The 19,305-nt window shown below is 41.3% G+C and overlaps 1 protein-coding gene across 1 annotated transcript in view; it reads left to right on the top strand.

The window, feature by feature from the left end:
• The window catches only part of ACAD11 (acyl-CoA dehydrogenase family member 11), a 72,502-nt gene that overhangs the window by 21,393 nt on the left and 31,804 nt on the right, over positions 1-19,305 (top strand). The window contains exons 8-13 of the mRNA XM_049766503.1: positions 470-576; positions 2,333-2,459; positions 6,125-6,202; positions 7,259-7,397; positions 13,753-13,860; positions 16,166-16,264. Of these exons, the coding sequence (XP_049622460.1) occupies positions 470-576; positions 2,333-2,459; positions 6,125-6,202; positions 7,259-7,397; positions 13,753-13,860; positions 16,166-16,264 (658 nt within the window). The remainder of the gene's footprint in view (positions 1-469; positions 577-2,332; positions 2,460-6,124; positions 6,203-7,258; positions 7,398-13,752; positions 13,861-16,165; positions 16,265-19,305) is intronic.

The following is a 19,305-nucleotide window of genomic DNA, read 5'->3' as shown; positions in this document are numbered from 1 at the left end:
GGCATGCGTACTGGGTCTTTGCACCATCTCCTGCTTCCTGCTTTAAGCCCTCTCCTGCTCTGGCTAGGTAGAATTCAGCTGGGATCTTCTCCTTGCTCATCTTTCCCTCACTAGTCCTGGGTTAGGAGCCCCCACACCCTCCAAACAGGTCCCAGCCCTATCTATCACTGCTGTCTCAGTTCATGACTTTGCCAATAGCATTCATGCCACAGCCAGCTCTGGGACAAACCTGTGTTTTCTACAGCCAATTAAAAATCTGCAGGCCTATTTTCTACAAGGAAAAAAAATATCATGATTCTTGTCTCAGCTAACACTTTTCTGATGGTGCTGTGGTCTGCTTCTTGCTAAGTTGAGCAGCACTTTGGGAGTTTACAGGTCCAGAGATCTAAGCATATGTGGAAAGAATGACCAGCTAGTTGAATAACAGTTTCCATTGTATTTTAACTGCTCTGTGTTGATGTATTTCTAGGGAGTGTATAGTAGATACCTTCTGGGAAATAATGCATCCGAGAGTAGCTTTCTGTTTGCCAATGTTGTGCAACCTCTGGCAGAAACTGGGTTACAACTCTCAAAAAGGTAAATGCTTATCCAAATTGAATGTGGGCCTTGGCTTGGCATGTGAAAGTTATTGACTTGGGTGTGTGTGTGTAAGATGTTTTTTTTGCTTACTCCAGATTGTGGCTGCCAATCAGAGTTTTAGGAGTAAATCTTTGAAAAACCTGAAAATAAATCGATTTCAAATATAAAGAATATGTGTTTTCAAATCTAAAGAATATATGCAATGCTTTACTTTTTTCTTTCATTCATTCATTCATTCTTTTTTTTTTTTTTGGCCAACACAAATATCTTAACTTCTTTTGGGCGGGGGAATTCCTAGCTATGTTCAGGCCTGTTTCTCTAGCCTGGTAGTGCTTGGTGCCATCAGATTTCCCTGGTGAGGTAGTGAGTGATGGGAAGGCAGTGCCAAAGATAATGCCTGAGCCCGGTGCTTGCAAGGCATGCTTTATACCACTTGGTTCAAACTGCTGTCCCCTAGAATGTATGAACTTTTAAGATTATACCTCAAACTCTCAAATGTTTCCTTCTCCTTTTAAAAAAAGACGTTGTATCTGCCTATTTAAATCGATGTTTTATCGAAGATAATTAATTCTTTACATTTAGCAAGATTGCCTTCTACAATTATCACTTCTTGGAGGGTTACAACTGGCTCTGCACTCAGGAATTACTTATGATGGAGCTCAGGGGACCACATGGAATGCTGGGTATTGAACCCAGGTTGCCTACTTTGCAAGGCAAGCATCCTAACTACTCTCTGTGCTATTACTCTGGACCCTACAAGTGCCATATTTTATGAAATTATATCAAGTACTTCACATGCAACTTTGAACCCCTCATCTCTCTCTGTGGTGTGGGGATCCCTTTTTGAGGTAGCTAACTTACTCTGCTCACCATATTTCCAGCTAAGTCATGCCCTGTTGACTGATTTGTGTGAAAACCTGTCCCTGTAAAATCTTCCTCAGCCATAATTGGACAGGCAAATGCTACAGGCAAATGCAAGTGGCTTACAGTTCACCTGGTACATGGGTACTGGTGATTCCCTCAGACTTAATTGCCCTTCGCAATGACCATTATTTTGTAGACTGGTATGTTGCACGTATGTGAGTGTGTGAAAATGTGTGTACATATATGTGCATGTGGAGGGTGAAGGGTTATAGTTGAACCTAGAGCCTCTTACAGATAAAGTAAGTGTTTTATCATGGAGCCACATCTCAGGACCCTAAAGTGATTTTTAAAGGCTTTGTTTATAAGAACAATCAGTCCTGGTATTAGTGAGATATATACTAAGAAGTTATTAAATTTGTATTCAATATCCTTGCAACCAATTTTTAAATTTGTTTTTAGGGGAGCTGTTCCTGGCTCTTAAGGGGCCAGACCATCCTGGGGGTGAGATCTGGGCCTCTTTGCTATTTTTTAAGATTCCAACGAGCAACTTTAATAAACATAGAAAACTACCATTTGACGAGGTCCTGCTAGGCAAGGTCCCCTTGATAATATTTTTCTCTAATAGTAATTTAGGCCTTCAAATTTAATATTCAAAATAAATTGTTATACATACATTGAAATATAAATATATGCAACTAAAATAGAAAAATTTCACAATATGGCTTTTCCTGCTGAGGGATATTTGGGAAGTTGATTGGGCTTATTCATTATAAAACCTATTAATTCTATACTGTATTAAAATATAATGATTATTATAAACATCCATTTTTGTTGTGTTTATTTACTTGTGTTTATTTGTTTGTTTGTTTGTTTGTTTATATGGGTGAAGAACTTTCAGTACTGCACTGACCCAGCCTGACTCAGCCCAGCGGCTGTTTGGACAGAGCAGGACAGGCCAGGAAGTTCTTGGTCGGGTGAAGCATTTCATGAACCAGCATATCCTCCCAGCTGAGCAGGTAAGAACTGTGCAAACACACAGAGCCCATCTCTGCCAAGTGTCCTGAGCATATTCTGGGTAAGGGACTCACAAAAAACAAACAACAAAAGAAATTACAACATTCTGGGTCAATGGGGCTGGAGAAATAGCACAGTGGTAGGGAGTTTGCCTTGCACGCGGCCAACCCGGGACAGACCCAATGTTCAATCCCCGACATCCTATATGGTCCCCTGAGTCTGTGAGGAGCAATTTCTGAATGCAGAGCCAGGAATAAACCCTGAGCTGGCACTACCTAGTGTCCCAGAATTTCAGTATCATAAAGAGGGAGCCAAAGAGGAGAAATTTGTTAATATATTGCATAATATATTTTTCCTCAAACACAATGGCATTTAGTCTTTCCATGGAAATTTAAGGAATGGGGATTATAAACAATTGTAAACAGGAATTCTTCCAATGAGCTGTGTTTCTGACAGAGAGCTGTTCATCCTGCTGTCTTTGGAAGAATTGTCCTTTGAGTTTTCCAAGACTTCACTCAACACAATTTATCTTGATTCATCTTAGTTCATCTTGATTCTTTTAGTTGTGTTAATTAGAGATGATTATTATAGTATGATGTGGCCAGTTTTTAAATTAGATTTTCCCCAGAATGTGTCACTTGATACTGCTTTTTCTCACATCTCAGTTCCCATTTCCCGTTAGTGGTCATGGTTTGCAATGATAGGAGGGAGCTGAAATAAAATGCTCATACAAGGGGTCGGAGTGATAGCTCAGCTGTAGGTCATTCCCTTGCATTCCATATGGTCTCCTGAGCTCTCAGGAGCAATTTCTGAGTGCAGAGCCAATAGTAACACCGGAGCACTACTGGGTGTGACCCAACCCCCCAAAAAAAGATCCTCATAAAGATGCTTTTGTGCACCAGATTTACATACTTTGTTGTGGCACTAGCGATCTCAAAGAGCAGTGCTGCTGAGATTGACTTGGGATGTGACTCCAGGATTAGGATTCTGCCTGCAAGGCCATGAGCCTCCACTGGGCCACCTCCCTGGCCTTGCCCTTCTCTGTTTTAAGAGCTTCATTCTGGGGCCGGAGAGGTAGCATGCATTTGCCTTGCATGCAGAAGGATGGTGGTTTGAATCCTGGCATCCCATATGGTCCCCTGTGCCTGCCAGGGGCGATTTCTGAGCTTAGAGTCAGAAGTAACCCCTGAGAACTGCCGGGTGTGACCCCCCTGTCCCCCCAAAAAGAGCTTTATTCCATGTTTGGACTCTCTTTATTCTGAATGATAGGATGGGTATCTTTTATGACAATGTAGAGCTCTAAGATATTTGTCTATTATTCCCTCTTTCTTCATCTGAACTTATTACTTTAACTGAACTTATTCAAGAACTTTTAAACAATGAACTTTCCTATTGTTGATTTTCTATGATTTATTGTATTTGTAAGGGTTGAGGAAAGCTTTTGGGCTATACAAGTCTGTACTCAAGGGTTATATATGAGTCTGTGCTTAGGGGGTCACTCCTGGTGGTGCCCAGGGAACCATGCATTGTGAGGAATATAACCTGAACCTCCTGCATGCAAAAAATGTGCTCCATTTATTGATCTGCCTTTCCAGACCAAATAGTTTCTCCTTCTTCTTCCTGGCAATAGCTCAGGGATTATTTCTGGCTCTGTACTCATAAATAATTCCCAGCAGGGTTCAGTGGACCAAAGGGGATATTGAGGATTGAACTGGGGTCGACCATGTGCAAGGCACCTACCAACTCTGCTATCTCTCTGGGCCCAAGTAATTTTTAGATGATTTTTCCATTTTTTCCAGCTTTAGATAATCTACTTTTTTAGTCTTCCACACATCCATGGATTCTCATAATTTGGATTATGTTTGAATTGTCTAGAGAACTGGCAGGGAGCACATAGCCCTGTTTTCAGTTTAGAGGAGAGGACCTGGGCCCATCCAGCCTGTGTTTTGAGAGCAGCCCAGGTAATCTGATGCCTACCACCATTTAGAACCTCAACAACTAAGTCTTTAATGACTTTTTCTCTAGTTACTTTTTTTTTTTGGTCACACCCGGCAGTGCTCAGGGGTTACTCCTGGCTCTATGCTCAGAAATTGTTCCTCACAGGCTCAGGGGACCATATGGGATTGCCACCAACCTTCTGCATGCAAGGCAAATGCCTTACTTCCATGCGATCTCTCTGGCCTCATCTCTCTCTAGTTGCTTTTATTTGTTTTTGTTGTTTTGTTTATTTATTTTTTTTACAAATCTTCCTGGCCATATTTTATTGTTTGTTATTGTACTTACAATTCCTTCCTTTAATTTTGAAATCTATTGACCATATTGTCTATTTCTTTATGTCTGTCCTCTCAGGCTCCTGGTTTTGGTAGAGGAAAATGTTCATTTCTGATCTTCCTTCTTGTTCTCTTTAGAGTGTTTGTCTTCTCTTCTGACCTCTGTCTCTAGGTTCATTGAAAATTAGGATCCAGGATGGTGTGGTAACATTGTGCCCTCAAAACAGAAACATGGGGCCAGAGAGACTATAGTGAGGAGGACACTTGTCTTGTATATAGCTGACTCAGGTTCAATTCCTGGCATTCCATATAGTATTCTGAATGCTTCCAGGAGTGATTCCTGACCACAACAGTCAGGAATCACCCCTTAGTTTTGCCAAAACCTTAAAAAAAAAGGCAACACCAACATATGTACAAATTTTATAAACCAAGTTTACCTCAAGGAAAAGAATGTTGGGGCCAGAGCAGTGGCGCAAGCAGTAGGCATTTGCCTTGCACACATTAACCTAGGACACACCGTGGTTAGATCTCCCAGCATCTTGTATGGTCCCCTATGACAGGAGCAATTTCTGAGCACATAGCCAGGAGTAACCTGAGCATCACCGGGTGTGGCTCAAAAACCAAAAAAAAGAAAAAAGGAAAAAAAAAAAAACCTTTTATTTGTTTTGGCATCATACCTGGCATTGCTCAGGAGACCATATGTGGTGCCAAAGATGGAATCTGTGTTAGCTGCATGCAAGGCATGCCTTAACTTACCTTACCTCTGTAGTTCTTTGGACCCATAAGAAAGGACGCTCTACCATCTCCACCACCGCTCTGGTCCCAAAAAATTAAAAAAGCTAAGCATCCCATCCAACCTCCTATGCACATTCTCCCCATGGCTCATTCACACCTCCACTGCCAGTCCTACATAGCCATGGATAACTAACTACTAAGGAAATTATTGTTAGGATTTACCTGGCACTTTTAGCTGCTCTATTCTGGGACAGGTTTCTAGCAAAATGAAATGTTTATATCTTTATAAGAGTCTAGACTTGAGATAGTATAGCTGGTAAAAATTCTTGCATGTGTATAACAACAGTTTGATTCCTGGCACCGCATGTGGGTCCTCAAGTGCTGCCTGAGCACTGCTGGATATGATCCAGTCACCTCTACCCCAAAAGGTTCTAGGTATTCTCTAATATTGAGGCAGCATAATTTAGTCAGCAGCTAATCTCTAGAATATTTTTATGCTTCTGTGTCTAGATTTATAAAAAAAAATTAGTGATTTAATAGCAGTTAAAAAGGCTTCATCTAAATATCTTTACTTTAGATCATTGAAATTTAGATACTAGCAATTTATGGTTTTTTTTTAACTAACTTTGGCTAATGAACTTTTCCATTTCTGTTACTTCAAGGAGGTAATTGAATTCTATGCTAATAATGAAAATTCGGTGGACAAGTGGAGAAAACCTTTTATGATCGATAAACTTAAGGTAAGAAAAATTAGAAGACGTTTAACTTTAAAAACATTTATGTGAGCAGTTTTTGAGACCTTTGTTGTTAATCTTGTTATATATATGCAGAGGATAGTTGTAGCAATAATGATTCTTTAATAAGAAAACGAGGGCCCGGAGAGATAGCACAGCGGCATTTGCCTTGCAAGCAGCCGATCCAGGACCAAAGGTGGTTGGTTCGAATCCCGGTGTCCCATATGGTCCCCCGTGCTGCCAGGAGCTATTTCTGAGCAGACAGCCAGGAGTGACCCCTGAGCACCGCTGGGTGTGGCCTAAAAACCAAGAGGAAAAAAAAAAAAGAAAACGAATGATAGAATATATAACATACAGATGAGTCAATAATTTTTGTTGTCACTATGGGCTACACCTGGCGGTGCTCATGGATTATTCCTGGCTCTGTGCTCAGGGGACTTTCCTGGCAATGCTCAGGGGGCCATATGGGATACCAGGGATTGAACCCAGGTTGCCTACATGCAAGGCAAACACCCTATGCACTGTGCTGCCACACAGTACAAATGTACTGGCTCTCAGTACATTTTTAAACATGGCATGAGATGGAGGTAGCCTCTATCTTTGCTCAGGGAAAAAAATGTTTGTCATCATTACTAGCTCTCCAGTGTCCCTATAGGAGACTGAAGTTTGTTCCACATGGACTTTATTCTAGTTTCATGTTTTCAAAATTCTAACAGCCACAAATATAAGATGCTTCCACAAAGAAGGATCATTGGCTTAATTACATACAACTGTGGGAGATTGCATAATAGTGATGCTTTGAGCAGAAGTACTCAAATAAGAAAACTCTGTTTTCTGTCAAGTCTAAGAGAGGCTGGAGAAAAGCCATGCCTTTGACAAGAAACTGTTGGTTTATAATGAAGTCATGACTCCCTGGTTACGCATACTCTCAGACCCATGGAAAAAAATAACTTCCTAAGTGTTTACTATTTTTTAATTCAGAAAATATAAATGCCAATATCTTTTTAAAATAATTTGAGGTCCTGTTAAGTGATGATCTCTGACCTGTGTCCACCTTGACAGGAAATGGCCAAGGCGGAAGGCCTCTGGAACCTGTTCCTGCCCGCTGTCAGTGGCCTCAGCCAGGTGGACTATGCCTTGATTGCTGAAGAAACAGGAAAATGTTTTTTCGCTCCAGAGGTTTTTAACTGCCAAGCACCAGGTACTGTGTTGTCTAAAAATGTATTTTCTCTGATTAATTCAACAATACTTACATTTCTCTTGCTCTTAATGACAAGGAAGCTTTTTCAGACAAAGCCACTAATATATGTGTCTATATAAGTGCACTTTTTCAAGACTGGTGAGATAGTGCAGGGTAAAGGCAATTAATATACAATTGACTCTAGTTTGTACCCTGGTGCTGGGAGTAACCCCCAAGCACAGAGATGGAAGTCACCCCTGAGAACTACCTGGTTTAGTTTACACCCCCAGACTCTCCAAAAATAGAGTGTTCATGAATAGAAATAGTATTAATGGGACTGGTAATATGATGTAGTAGTTTCCTGATGGCATATGGATATTTCTTTTTTTTGTTTTGTTTTGTTTTTGTTTTTTTGGGCCACACCTGGAGGTGCTCAGGGGTTACTCCTGGCTGTTTGCTCAGAAATAGCTCCTGGCAGGCACGGGGGACCATATGGGACACCAAGATTCGAACCAACCACCTTTGGTCCTGGATCGGCTGCTTGCAAAGCAAACACTGCTGTGCTATCTCTCCGGGCCCAGCATATGGCTATTTCTATGACTGAAATAAAAGAGTTTCAAGACTTCTAGTTAGTCTGATCTTTCCATTTGCTTATTCATAAGTATCTGTTACTTCCCTATTATATCCCAAGCACTAGGTCTTTGGGATTATTAATAACATAATATAATGCTCTGTAGCAGAGGAAGAAGAATGAAAATAAGAAAATTGTGTGATTTTTTTTCTTTTCATTTTTTGGGAGGTCTCTCAGACCACACATGGTGATACTGGAGATAGTCCAGGCTTGGTCATCAGAAGTCACTCCCCACAAATGCTCAGGGGACCAGGTTGTACCAGGATGGAACCCAGAGCTTTTGTATGCAAAGCTTGCAGTCCAGCCCTTTGAGCCATCTCTCCCCTGCTCCATATGATAATTTTTATTTAGTTATTTTGAGTCCAATTTGGAAGTATTCAGGAGTGATCCTTGGTGGTACTTGTGGGCTTATGTATGGTGCCCGGTTTACAAAACTAAGCACCTTAACCCCTATACTAGCTCTCCAGTCCTGTCTTTGTCTTTTTCAAGTAATTCTAGTGGATCTGATCCTTCCAGTCAAGGACTAGCAATAGATTGTAGGAAACAGCTGGAAACCACATCCAAACTGAAGCCCCCTTAGTGAATATTGTATAGCTCCTGTGCCAAAGCTTTCCCAAAAGAGTTCACGTCAACTGACACTGCTAAAGGCAAGATGTTGGATTTCGAACAGGAAAATGCAATCTGATAGTGTGGCAACATGGTTCCGTACTCAACTTTGACTCTCAGATCTTTAGAGCTGTTTATAGACTTCACTGTTCATATTGTCTCAGACTTTTGATGATGCTGGAACTTGTCCCTGACTTTGGTGGTTGCATTTAAGTATTTATTTATGGATAGAACAATAGACTGCTGGATACACTTGCATATAACAGGAAAAACTACTAGGAGGCGAAGCGCTTGGACAGAAATGGAGAAGAGAGTGGAACCAGAGAGATAGCACAGTGGAAGGGTGTTTGCCTTGCACGCGGCTAACCTGGGATGGACCTGGATTCGATTCCTGGCATCCATGTATGGTCTTCCAAGCCTGCCAGGAGCAATTTCTGAGTGCAGAACCAGGAGTAACCCTGGAGGACTGCTGAATGTGACCCAAAAATCCAGCCCCCCCCAAAAAAAATAGAAATGGAGATCACACCTGGTGATGCTCAGGGTTTACTCTGCTCCACACTGGGGGAGCACAATGGATTATATGGGATGTGGAGATTGAATCTGAGGTAGCTCAATGCAAGGCAAATGCCCTACCCACTGTACGATAGTTCTGATCCTATCTAGTCTAGTTTCTAAGGAATGCTAGCAATAGTTTACTAAATTGCTTCCATCACCTATGAATGGCTCATAAAAGAAAAATAATGCACAAGAGCTAGAGAGATAGTACAGCAGGAAAACCTCTTGCCTTGCATGCTGGTAACATGGGTTCCAGTTCTAGCACCACATATGAAACCCAAACGTCATCAGGAATAACGATTGAGTACAGAACCCAAGAGGAAGCCCTGAGCACCACTGCATAGGACCAAAAACCGAAAACCAAAAGAAAAGAACGTGTTTTTTTTTTTCATTTTAAGAAATTGGTTTCCAAAATTTCTAGTGATAGCTTTAAAATTAAAGTGGCTCTTTGTGGGGACTAGAGAGATGGTAAAGAGCTAAAGTGTGTGCATTGTATGTGGCCAATCCTAATTCATTCTACAGCACCACACTGTCTTAGAACACCACTCAGTAGGGCTAGAGTGGGTAGGGTGCTTGCCTTGCACATGGCCGACCTGGATTTGATCCCTGGCATACCATATGGTTCCCTTAGTAACACCAGGAGTGATTCCTGAGTGCAGAGTCCTGAATGCCACTGTGTCTTGCTTCCCCCCCCAAAAAAAAATTTCAAAAAAACAAAACAAAGCAAAAAAATAACCCTTGGGAAGTGCCTAGGCACTGCCAGGATTGCCCAGCTGATCCTGGCACTACAGAATCTGAATAATACAACACTCCCTGGTCCTAGCATGGGGCAGGTTGACTGAGAATTGCAGAGGACTCCCAGGGCTTCTGAGCTCTTCGTGGAAGGCTCCAAAATAAACTACCCTAAAATGACTATCTTTGACATTTCAGTGTACAATATTGTATGACCTAACAAAGAACAAAGTTAAAAGACAAATGGAAAGACTTACTATCTTTCCCGTAAACTTTCATAACCATTTGGGAAATAATTTGCGTCACCTAGGTAGAAACTCATCTTTCAAACTTAGGAAGCTGCCAGAGTATTGAATCAGCATCAGTTATATTCTTTTCTTTATCTGCTTTGGAAAGGCTCCAAGTACTATCCCCAGGGCTCCGGGAATGTGCCTCCACCACGGAGAAAACTCCTCACTTCTTGGTCTCAGAGAACGGCTGATCATGTTTTGAACCGAGAAAACACACTCACCTGACCAATTAAGACAGCTCCACTGGTGGGTGATAGTGCAAAGCTTCTGAATTTTTGAAATAGAGAAATATCTCAAATCAGTGTGAACATCAAGTTCCTTGGTTAAATTGGGAAATAGGAACAGGGGCCGGAGAGATAGCATGGAGGTAAGGCATTTGCCTTGCATGCAGAAGGATGGTGATTCAAATCCCGGCATCCCATATGGTCCCCTGTGTCTGCCAGGAGCTTTTTCTGAGCATAGAGCCAGGAGTAACCCCTGAATGCTGCCAGGAGTGACCCCCCCCCAAAAAAAAAAAGGATATAGAAACAGAGCTGTTGCTATGAAGACAGTGTTCTGAGAATTATTTCTTTTTCCTCTCCTCCCCTTCCCCCCTCCCCTTTTCTTTCCTCTCTTCTTCTTCTCCTCCTCTTCTTTTTCTCTCCTCCACTCCCCTCCTCTTCCCTTCTTCTCTTCTCTCTTCTCTCATCACCTCTCCCTGTAGTGCTCAGAGCTTACTCCTGGCTCTGGGAGGGCTCAGGGGATTGTTTTAGATGTCAGCAATTTTTTAAAATTTTATTGATGGATTGATTGATTGATTGTTTTTTGGGCCACACCTGGTGGTGCTCAGTAGTTACTCCTGGCTCTGCGGTCAAAAATCACCCCTGGCTCGGGGGATCATATGGGACACCGGGAATCGAACAAAGGTCCATCTGGATCGGCCATGTGCAAGGCAAATGCCCTACCACTGCACTATCACTCCGGCCCCCCTGTCCAGTTTCTTTACTTTTATTTTCTTTGTTTTTGGTTTTTGGGCCACACCCTACAGTGCTCAGGGCTTAATTAGTACTCTGTTCTCAAAGATCACTCTTGGTGGGACTCAAGAACCATTTGGGGGTGCCAAAGATCTAAATCCAGGTTAGTCGCATGCAAGGCAAGTGCCCAACCTGCTATACTTTCTCTCCATCCTCCAATTCCATTTTTTGGGGGGAGATGTCACACCCGGCAGTGCTCAGGGGTTACTCCTGGCTCTAGGCTCAGAAATCGCTCCTGGTAGGCTCAGGGGACCATATGGGACACTGGGATTCAAACCAATGAAAGGCAAATGCCTTACCTCCATGCTATCTCTCCAGCCCCCTCCAATTCTATTTTTAACGGAAAAAATATTTGTTTGGGGTTGGGTTTAAGAAATCCTCAGGGGCTTCTCCATCTTGTACTCAAGGCTTTTTTATTCTGGCAGTGCTCAGCAGGTCAGTTAATGCTGGGAAGAGAACTCAGACTTTATGCACTGCCTGCAAAGCAAATACTGAGCCCATTGAGTTATCTCTCTGGCCTCTAGAAAACAATTTTTGTATAAGTGATTTATCTAGGTTTTCCTCCCTAGTCTCAGCTTCTCAGAATATACTGTTAATTTTAAAAAGACATTACTCAAAATTTGACCTCATTTGAACTATAGAAAATAGTGAATTTAAAGCAAGCAAAGAAAATAAGAGTTTAAAATTAATTATAATTTAGGAACTTAATTTCTCAGCTGAAAAGAATTTTAAGCATATTTTAATCTCCTTGAATTTCTGTGCATTTCAATAAAACTTTGGCTCTATTGAATATTGGAACAGTACAAACATTAATTTAGAATTAACTCAGTGTTTGTAGGCATTTCAGTATCTATCCTTAAAGTTGTGATGCTAAAAGCTTCTTTTTTTTTCATAAATATATCTTTATTTTTTTAGGTTTTTGGGCCACACCCTGTGGTAGTCAGGGGTTACTCCTGGCTCTGTGCTCAGAAATCACTTCTGGCAGACTCAGGAATTTAACTCAGGTCTGACCTTGGTCGGTTGCAAGGAAAATGCCCTACCACTGTGCTATCTCTCTGACCCCAGAAAACTTCTTTAAATCATGACTTTGTTAATACTCAAGGAGAAAAATATTTTAGTATATTTAGAAATTTGATGGTAGAGGCTAGAGAGATAATATGGCAAGTAATGCACTTGCCTTAATGCTACTGAGCTGGGTTTGATCCTGGCATTCCATATGGTCCCCTGAATCTACCAGTAGTGATCCAGAAGTGAGCTCTGAGCACTACTGAGTGTGCCTGAAAATTGAGAAAGAAAAAATTTAAAAAGTGGGAAGAATAATCAGAGAAAGACACCTAGAGCCTTTTGCTCTGTGGCAGACAAGAAACCATCTTCTCTAAAGGACTTTTCTGTGTGTTATGTACTGAAAATGTTCCCTAACGAGGGAGCACACTTTGAAGTCACCTAATGACTTTGCTTCCCAGGACAGGAATGTACTTTGCATCTTGGTCTAGGGTGCACAGAGTAAGCACAACATTAGAGGCAAGAAGACAATAGTAACTTCCATGTGAGTTCAGAGGAAGAAGGCATTTCCAACAGCTAAATGGGAGATGCTCCATATTTGAGGTGGCTCCGAAGCTGAAATTTACTCAGGAATGGTGAGCAGTATTTCAGCAGAGAGAAAGCCTGGCCTAAGAAATTTTACGGAAATAAGAAAGCTCAGAGTGTGTTTGAGAAAGGGCAGCTCGACTTCAGGGCAAGCGTCTCAGTGGATTAGGCAATGAGAATGATCAACCTCATCAAGCGCATTTGCAAGCAACAGGCAGTGCTGGTTAGTACATTATTTATTTTTGTCCTAGTTAAGTTTGACTTCATTAGAGCCACATTTCACTGGGATGAAATGGACAGGAATGTCGGTGAGTCCCAAAGGTTAAACAGCACCCAAGCCATGTAACCCAAAACCACTCAGGAAACACCATTGTTGAGTTAGATTTACCAATTTATTATCACTGTTTCTCACATCCTCTTGGTTTTGGTGGGGCTTTTTGGTTCTTTTTTTTTTTTTGGTTTTGAGGTTACACCTCGTGGCTCTCTGGGTTTACTCCTGGCTCTGCGCTCAGAAGTCACTCCTGGCAGGCTCGGGGGACCATATGGGGTGCTGGGACTTGAACCATCATCTGTTTGAATCAGCTGCTTGCAAGGCAAATGCCCTACCACTGTGCTATCTCTCCAGCCCCCTGGTGGGGCTTTTTGGGGAGGTCATACTTAGTGATATTCAGGGGTTACTCCTAGATTACTCCTGGTGGTGCTCAAGGGACCATATAGGATGCTGAAATTGAACCTTGTATACAAAGCAAACATCCTATCTCCTATACTATAATAGTTCTAGTCCACTATAATAGTCTACTATAATAACAGTATATAGTAGTATATAGTCTACTATAATAGTTCATAGTCTTGATAGCCAGCAATTGCTTTCAAAAGATGTGTACCATCTTCTCTTTGTGTAGCCTCTGCATAAAGGAGAAATTGTAAAAATGCAAAGCATATGCCTTTTTTGTACTGTACAGACACAGGCAACATGGAAGTGCTCCATCTGTATGGAAATGAAAAGCAAAAGCAGCAGTGGCTGGAGCCTCTTCTTCAAGGAAGCATCGCCTCCTGCTTCTGTATGACAGGTAAAAGAGATCCCCGGTTCCTAGGACACTGGGGAGGAGCTAAGATAAGTGGGAAGTGGTTCTGCAATTCAGGCACATTGGCCACTGGTCAGAATGGTGACTGTTCTGAGTCCACTTTTAAATGTTTGTCATTTAGCGTGATCCCTATATGCAAATCCAGGAGTTAACCCTGTGCACAGCCAAGTATGGCCCAAAAAGTCAAATAAATAAGTAAATAAATAAAAGAATGCATCATGCATTGGCTTGCAATTGAATTTATATTTCAGGAACAGAAGTTTGTACCTCTGTGAGTACAGGTCTCCCACACCTATAGCCAAAATTCTAGCAACATTCCCATCATCAGATTGACACCCTCTAGGCTTATGCCCATTCTCAGATCCTACACCTCTGGTTATATTTTCTTAAAGAGCATATAATGCAATTATTTTATTATATATTTTTTGTTTTTTGTTTTTTGGGGGGGAGGTCACACCCTGCAGTGCTCAGGGGCTACTCCTGGCTCTACGCTTAGAAATCACCCCTGGCAGGCTCGGGGGACCATATGGGATGCCGGGAATAGAACCACCATCCTTCTGCATGTAAAGCAAATGTCCTACCACTGTGCCATCTCTCTCGCCCCCTACTTTGATTTTTTTGATGTAAAAACTTTGGGGGTACTGGAGCCAGAGAGATAGCATGGAGGTAAGGCATTTGCCTTGCATGCAGGTCAGTGGTTCAAATTCTGGCATCCCATATGGCCCCCTGAGCCTGCTAGGAGTGATTTCTGAGCCTAGAGCCAGGAGTAACCCTTGAGTGCTGCCGTTGTGACTCAAAAACCAAAAACAAACAAACAAACAAACAAAAAACTTTGGAAGTACTAAGGTATGGGAGGAAGAGGATAAGAAAGAGAGAGAGTAATGATTACATAATGTTTGCAAGAGAGAACATTGGCTTCTCCAGAGGTGAAGAGAGCCTTGGTACACAACCCAACTTGAAAGTAGCAAAGTCCACATCGCAAAAGGGAGATGAGGTTGACATGTCATTGGACACCATGTACCCGGGCAAAACATGTATGCCTTACTTTTGTCTTTTTAGGTTTTTTTTTTTTTTAACCCTAGCAAATGGCAGGCACATTCTGTGTACTACCTTAGGTCTGGATCTGAGTGACTCAAAAATGGAACAGCATTGATTTACTTGTAGCACAGACTGCTCGGAGGCAGGCCTAGGCCTAGGTGTGCTGATGATTTTGACCTAGACATTAGGGTCTCCTAATGGTAGTTTTCATTCTGTGGAAAAGGCGCTAAGCCTCTGATACATATGGAAACTCCATTGAGAGCTTCTCCATGCTGAGAAAGCTGGGCCTCAGCTCTGAAATTTCTGAAGAGTTGGTGTGGAAACCCCAAAACTGCATTTCTAACAAATATTCAGAGGGCACAGATGCACTGGTCTTGGGGACTGTTCTTTGAATAGGAAGGACCTGGGGAAACAATATGAGCTTAAATAGTGCAGAGCATTGTCTGTTGTGAATAAATTCATACACCATAATTCCATGGGAAAGATGGAAGCAGGAAATAATCTAAACCAAGCTGAAGAAATGAAACATGGGTCCAGGGACCTTTACACCATGTGGAGCAAGAGGAAGAGGCCGGCTGGGATGACAGTATTTATAAGGAACAAAGGATCACCTCTATGGTGTTGGGGGAACTAAGGTAAATAATCTATTTAGAAGTTCCTCCCACCTAAGTAGGTCATTTAAAAAGAGGAAGCCATCATACTTTAGGGTTAACCCGACAGCCTGTAGACTCAGAAAGGCCAGTATTTATAGGCATCCTATGGAATGCTTTTGGACAGCATGTGGACCAGACTTCAAAGAATCTAAAATATCTAAATCTGTGGTATGTGTAAAGCCCAGTTGGAAAACATTTAAGATAGTAAAGTATAATATGCGTAAAACCAGCTTGCTGAATAGTTAAGATTTTCCTGGTGAGCACCAATGAACAATCTTTCCCCTTCTGTTTTCTCTGATGGGAAAGAAGGTTAAGTCACAGGTTAAGATTAAGATCTAGCCCCCTAATCAATGAGGAAGCCAAACATCTAATGCAAATAGATGATCCCTAGAGTTCTAATTGTATCATTCATTTATTCTTTTGATGCACATTTATTAAATCCCTAATAGGTGCAAGTTTACTCTGGGAAGACCCAGGTAAAATGGGGGAAGGACCAAAAGGCAACAAAGCCTCAAGGAGTTCACTCTCTACCAGTCTAAGTCTCATGTAAACTGATGGTATTTACCTGCTTGTAACTTTATCCTTTGCTTATTTTATAGAACCAGGTGTAGCTTCAAGTGATGCCACAAATATTGAATGCAGCATCCAACGAGATGGAGATAGCTATATTGTCAATGGCAAGAAGTGGTGGAGCAGTGGTAAGTGTTCAACTGGACCTATGTCAGATGTTGTCCTAAAGTAGAGACACTATTTGTATCTCTGCTGCATGATTCCCTGTTCTTTAAGTTCTGCCTTTGAAAGAATTTTCAGATTCAGAAATAAGTGATATAAGAAGTAATTTCAATCTTGTAGTTCACTGCAAATTGGATGAAGTTGAAAGGGAATGTGTTAAGTACAATAAGTTAGAAGGATGAGGACTGGATGATCTCATTCATCTGATGTATAGAAAGAAAATTAACAAGGGAATAGACAGTATCAAATGATTACAATTTTTGGCCTTTGACTATGAAACTGAGATGCTCAAGCAATGAGTGGATTGGGGCGGAAGGAAGGAGATGGACTAGAAGTAACATAAGAACAGTATGGGCATTCAGACACTTTGGTGATGATAGTTCTGTAGAATTATATATCAAAGCAATAAAAGTTAATACTATTATAACTGTGTTATTGAACCTGTGATCATATTTAAAATTAATTTTAAAATAGAATGCCTTGACTAGCTGCTGTAAATATCATTTTGAGAAATATTTGCTACCAAGGGCCTCATATAATAAGACATGATCTCCACCACTGAGAAACATCTCTGTCCATTGTTAATTTTGTTTTTTTGGGAGGGTACACCACCCAGCAGAGTTCAAGGCTACTCCTAACTTTGTGCCCAGGACTCACTCCTGGTGAAGCTAAGGGGCCATGTAATACCAGGGACCAAACCTAGGTATTGGGCCAAAGTGGTAGTACAGCACTTGACTTGCATATGACCAAACTGGATTAGATCATGGCTAGCATCTCATATGGTCCCCAAGCTCTGCTAGGAGTAATTCCTGAATGCAGAGCTAAGAGTAAATTCTGAGCATCACTGGGTATGACCCTTTCCCCTTAAAAAGATACCCCAACTCCCCTAAAATTACTTCTTTGGCTTTTTACATGCAAAGCATGTATTCCTAACTCTTGAATTGAGCTATCTCTTTGGTCTCCAATGTAAATTATATTTTTTGTTTGTTTTTATTTGGACCACCTCCAATTTGTTGCTTGGGGATTACCTCCAGAGGTGCTGAGGGAACCAAGTATTGATGAGGGTCTAACCTAGGCCTCCTGTGAGCAAAGCTTGTTTTTAATTTAATTTAATTTGCTTTATTTCTGATTTGGGGGCCACACCTGGTTTTGTGTGCAGGGGTCACTCCTGGTGGTCTTGGAGGATATATATGGTAATTGAGGATCAGACCTGGGTGGGCTATGTGCAAGGCAAACTTCCTACCTGCTGTACTATCTCTTCAACCTCTTCAATGTTTATTTTATTTATTTATTTATTTATTTATTTATTTATTTATTTATTTATTTAGGTTTTTTGGGCCACACCCATTTGATGCCCAGGGGTTACTCCTGGCTAAGCCCTCAGAAATTGCCCCTGTCTTGGGGGGACCATATGGGACGCTGGGGGATCGAACCACGGTCCTTCTTTGGCTAGTGCTTGCAAGACAGACACCTTACCTCTAGCGCCACCTCACCGGCCCCTCAATGTTAATTTTAAAAGCTGAATATGTAGGGTTTTTTTTATAGTTGGTGAAACATAAATTTAATTTTATTTTAACTATTTTAACCATTGTTATTCCTGTTAAGTTTTAATAGGTAAGAATTACACAGACTACCTAATGTACATGTAATTTTAAAGAGGCGTTGCATATGATAGTGGAAATAGTTTGTGGTGGTAATTATTTTTTATTTTTTTTTTTTTTTTGGTTTTTGGGCCACACCCGGTAACGCTCAGGGGTTACTCCTGGCTATGCGCTCAGAAGTTGCTCCTGGCTTGGGGGACCATATGGGACACCGGGGGATCGAACCGCGGTCCGTCCAAGGCTACCGCAAGCAAGGCAGGCGCACCTTACCTTTAGCGCCACCGCCCGGCCCCGGTAATTATTTTTAAATACAAAGTTTAAGTGAAAAACAAGAAACTTTGTACAGAGAAAATTTATGTTTAGTTAACCCTCAGTAACAAACTCTCATGAATGGGTGAAGACGGTAGGAAGTTATAAAAACTAGAAACTTGGGCAACAGAGATAGTACAGGGGGTAAAGTATTTGCCTTATATCCTACTGACCCTGGCTCAAATCCCTGGCCCCACATATAGTCTGATTAATACCAAATCTAGCACTGCTCAGGGGTCACTCTGATCATAGAGTAAGGAATAGCTCCCAGCACTGCTGAGTATGGCTTAAAAACCAAAAATAAAAAACAAAAATAAAACTCCCCCAAATTAGAACTGATGATTATTTGAGGATTGTTTCTAAAGTCTACATAAAAGCTGAGCTCATGGAGCAAATAATGAATATAGAAACTTAACAAGGAATTTGTCAAAAGAACCAGAATAGCTTTTAATATATTTTATGTTGTTCTTAATGATTTTTTTCTGGTTCTTACAAAATCCCTTACAAATTAAGAAAGAGGAAAAAAAACAGATAAAGGTAAGTTTTGGTATTTGCATACTAAATAATGGAGGATTTTATAGCTATTTAAAGACTAAAATTTGCTAGTTATTTAAGTACTAAAATTCTTAAATTGCAACCTTTTGAAGTAATTAAAAATGCCCCCTCTTTATTAATCTCCTTTAAGTAATCTAACTCAAGAGTATACTGTTATTTATTCCTGTAACTAGCTTTGTTTCCATAAATTGTTCATTTTACACTTTATACATTTGGGGGCTTTTGGATCAGTCTTGCAGGTACGCAGGGCTTATTCATGGCTCTGTGTTCAGGGTGACCCCTGGCAGTACTTAGGAGACCATAAGTGCTGCTAAAGATCCAACCACGGGGGGCTGGAGAGATAGCATGGAGGTAAAGCGTTTGCCTTTCATGCAAGAGGTCATCGGTTCGAATCCCAGCGTCCCATATGGTCCCCTGTGCCTGCCAGGAGCAATTTCTGAGCATGGAGCCAGGAGTAACCCCTGAGCACTGCCGGGTGTGACCCAAAAACCACAAAAAAAAAAAAAAAAAAAAAAGATCCAACCACGGTTCGCTGCATACAA

Source organism: Suncus etruscus, chromosome 20, assembly GCF_024139225.1.
Source record: "Suncus etruscus isolate mSunEtr1 chromosome 20, mSunEtr1.pri.cur, whole genome shotgun sequence".
Taxonomy (NCBI): Eukaryota; Metazoa; Chordata; class Mammalia; order Eulipotyphla; family Soricidae; genus Suncus; species Suncus etruscus.
The sequence above is the reverse complement of the archived record's forward strand: the minus strand, read 5'-3'. Positions and strand labels throughout refer to the sequence as shown.